Genomic DNA, 2,646 nt, shown 5'->3' with positions numbered 1-2,646 from the left:
AGTTGCATGACCAATTGGAAGGTATCGGTTCCAGGTGATATCTTCTGTGCTTTTGTTCATCTGAGGTACATATTCAGTACTGCTGATGACCAGATGAGTTTATGTCCTGATTGAAAAACCCCAAGAACTCAAAGACTGTTTTTTGTACCATGACTGTAGGAAAGAAAGGTAACTCTAAAGTACCAGGATGTTCAGGACTCTTCAGAACCAGAACAAGATGAGCAACTACAGAATCTGATCTACCGGATCATCTGAAACATCCCTGCAGAGAAACCTCCAACCTGCTGAAGCAGAGACAAATGGCACTGAGTGCGGATCAGCAGCACTTTGAGAGAAACTATGAAGGATCTTTCTCATCACATTGACTTCCAATGTGAAGAGAACATCCCTTCACTTCTCAGAGTGCAGCAGCCAGTTGGGCAAGGATGTTCTCTAGAGCAACTCACACCACAGCAGGAGAGCAGAGGCCCGTTACTCAGAGATCCAGGGCAGGACGTCAAATGTCCCGGAATCAGGAGGTCAAAGGTTAGGACACCAGGATGTCTTAGGCTCACGGTGTCGGGGCATCGGGGTGTCAGAGTATTGGGGTATCAGAGTATCGGATATCAGAGTATTGGGGTGTCAGAGTATCGGGGTGTCAGAGTATCGAGGTATCAGAGTATTGGGGTGTCAGAGTATCGAGGTATCAGAGTATCGAGGTATCAGAGTATCGGGGTATCAGAGTATCGAGGTATCAGAGTATCGGGGTGTCAGAGTATTGGGGTGTCAGAGTATTGGGGTGTCAGAGTATTGGGGTGTCAGAGTATCGGGGTATCAGAGTATTGGGGTGTCAGAGTATCGGGGTGTCAGAGTATCGAGGTATCAGAGTATTGGGGTGTCAGAGTATCGGGGTATCAGAGTATCGGGGTGTCAGAGTGTCGAGTATCAAGGGGTATCAGCGTATCAGTGAAATGGGTTACCAGACACAGTTTTGTCCGTTTTGTAGGATGAAATCAACAAAACTCGGGACGCTGCCATCCGGTCTGAAGGGAAGTTGTTGTTCTGGCTCTCTGAGTAATCAGCTGACTCAATAAGCCCCGCCCCCAACCTCCATGTTGCAGAGGTGGGCGGGGCCTTTATTGACTCCAAGCATCAGGCAGAAAACAGGAAGCAGCAGAGGCATCTTACCCATGTTCGATTGGACAAGCGTCACGGTTACCTCAGCAACAACCCCCCCACACACACCTGAACATCAACCCCCCACCCCTCCCATGAATCGGGCCCTGTAATTGGCTCGTGTACTGTGAGAACGGGCAGACGGGCGGGCGGGCGACACACACTATAGAAATGAAACAGAAAGATGTTAGACACATTGAAAGCCACAGAAACAGCGGAGACGAGTGGTTGGGAACCTTTAAACACGTCTCCACGAGATGTTTAAATGTTCAACCAGCCGTCGGAAGAACCAGAGACACCAAGAAGCTCAGTGACAGAGAGGAAGAGGAGGAGGACTGGCTTCCTTCATCAGGGGTCCTCAGCAGAGAGAGAGAGAGAGCAGCTGTGTTTCCATCCAGCCCTGGAGCAGCTCAGCAAAACACCCAGAGCTGAACCAGCAACCTCCTGACATCAGGAGGAAACGTGTGGAGTTGAACCAAAGCTGTGACATCCTGACCGGAGTTCAGACAGCGACTGGCCCTTTAAGGGAAGCTGCTAGACGCCACACCTGTCCGGACTCCGTCATCTTCTTCAGGTAGACGGAGACGGGTAACACAGGTAGCTTCTGCACAACCTCGTTCAGTTCTAATCCAGGAGAACCCTGGAGGACTGGGGCTGTCCTCCAGGGTCTGGGACTGACCCTGGAGGACAGACCCTGGAGGACAGCCCCATGCCCCTCAGGACAGCCCCAGATCCCTGGAGGACAGTTCCAGACCCTGGAGGACAGCCCCATGCCCCTCAGGACAGCCCCAGACCATGGAGGACCGTTCCAGACCCTGGAGGACAGCCCCAGACCCTGGAGGACAGACCCTGGAGGACAGCCCCAGGCCCTGGAGGACAGACCCTGGAGGACAGCCCCAGGCCCTGGAGGACAGACCCTGGAGGACAGCCCCAGGCCCTGGAGGACAGCCCCAGTCCTCCAGGGTCGGTGTCCTGCAGCGCTTAGCCGGGTCTCTGCTGGAGTCAAACGCTCGGCTCGTTAGCAGGACTCTGGGAGCCTTGAGGCGAGTCGGACCTGGATCAGGACCTGCAGGACCCGACTGGGCCAAACCAGGTCCAACCTGAGCGGTTCCGACCGGTCCGGTCCAGCTGCGGGTCAACGCTTCAGTCTGAGCGTTGGATGGAAGCAGAGCTGAAGACAGAGAGAGATGAAGAGCAGGAAGGCGAGGAAGGCATTACCATCAGGAGCTTCGCTCAGAGCTTTCCCGCTCATCTCCCGCTCTCCCACCAGCCAGACGTAGCCAGAACCGGTCATGTTGAGCTGCCGGGCCGCTTTGTACACGGCCATGGCTTCATCCTCACTGAGAGCACACAGAGGCAGACAGGAAGTTAGACAGACAGGAAGTTAGACACAGACAGGAAGTTAAACACAGACAGGAAGTTAGACACAAACAGGAAGTTAACACACACAGACAGGAAGTTAACAAACACAGACAGGAAGTTAACAAACAC

General features: G+C 53.5%; 1 protein-coding gene across 5 annotated transcripts in view; it reads right to left on the bottom strand.

Moving 5' to 3' along the window:
• The window catches only part of grin1b (glutamate receptor, ionotropic, N-methyl D-aspartate 1b), a 61,676-nt gene that overhangs the window by 35,045 nt on the left and 23,985 nt on the right, over positions 1–2,646 (bottom strand). For all 5 annotated transcript variants that reach the window (XM_008402785.2, XM_017303398.1, XM_008402784.2 and 2 more), the window contains one exon: positions 2,374–2,495. In XM_008402785.2, coding sequence (XP_008401007.1) covers positions 2,374–2,495 — 122 coding nt within the window. The remainder of the gene's footprint in view (positions 1–2,373; positions 2,496–2,646) is intronic.

Source organism: Poecilia reticulata, unplaced genomic scaffold (assembly GCF_000633615.1).
Source record: "Poecilia reticulata strain Guanapo unplaced genomic scaffold, Guppy_female_1.0+MT scaffold_257, whole genome shotgun sequence".
Lineage (NCBI taxonomy): Eukaryota > Metazoa > Chordata > Actinopteri > Cyprinodontiformes > Poeciliidae > Poecilia > Poecilia reticulata.
The sequence above is the reverse complement of the archived record's forward strand: the minus strand, read 5'-3'. Positions and strand labels throughout refer to the sequence as shown.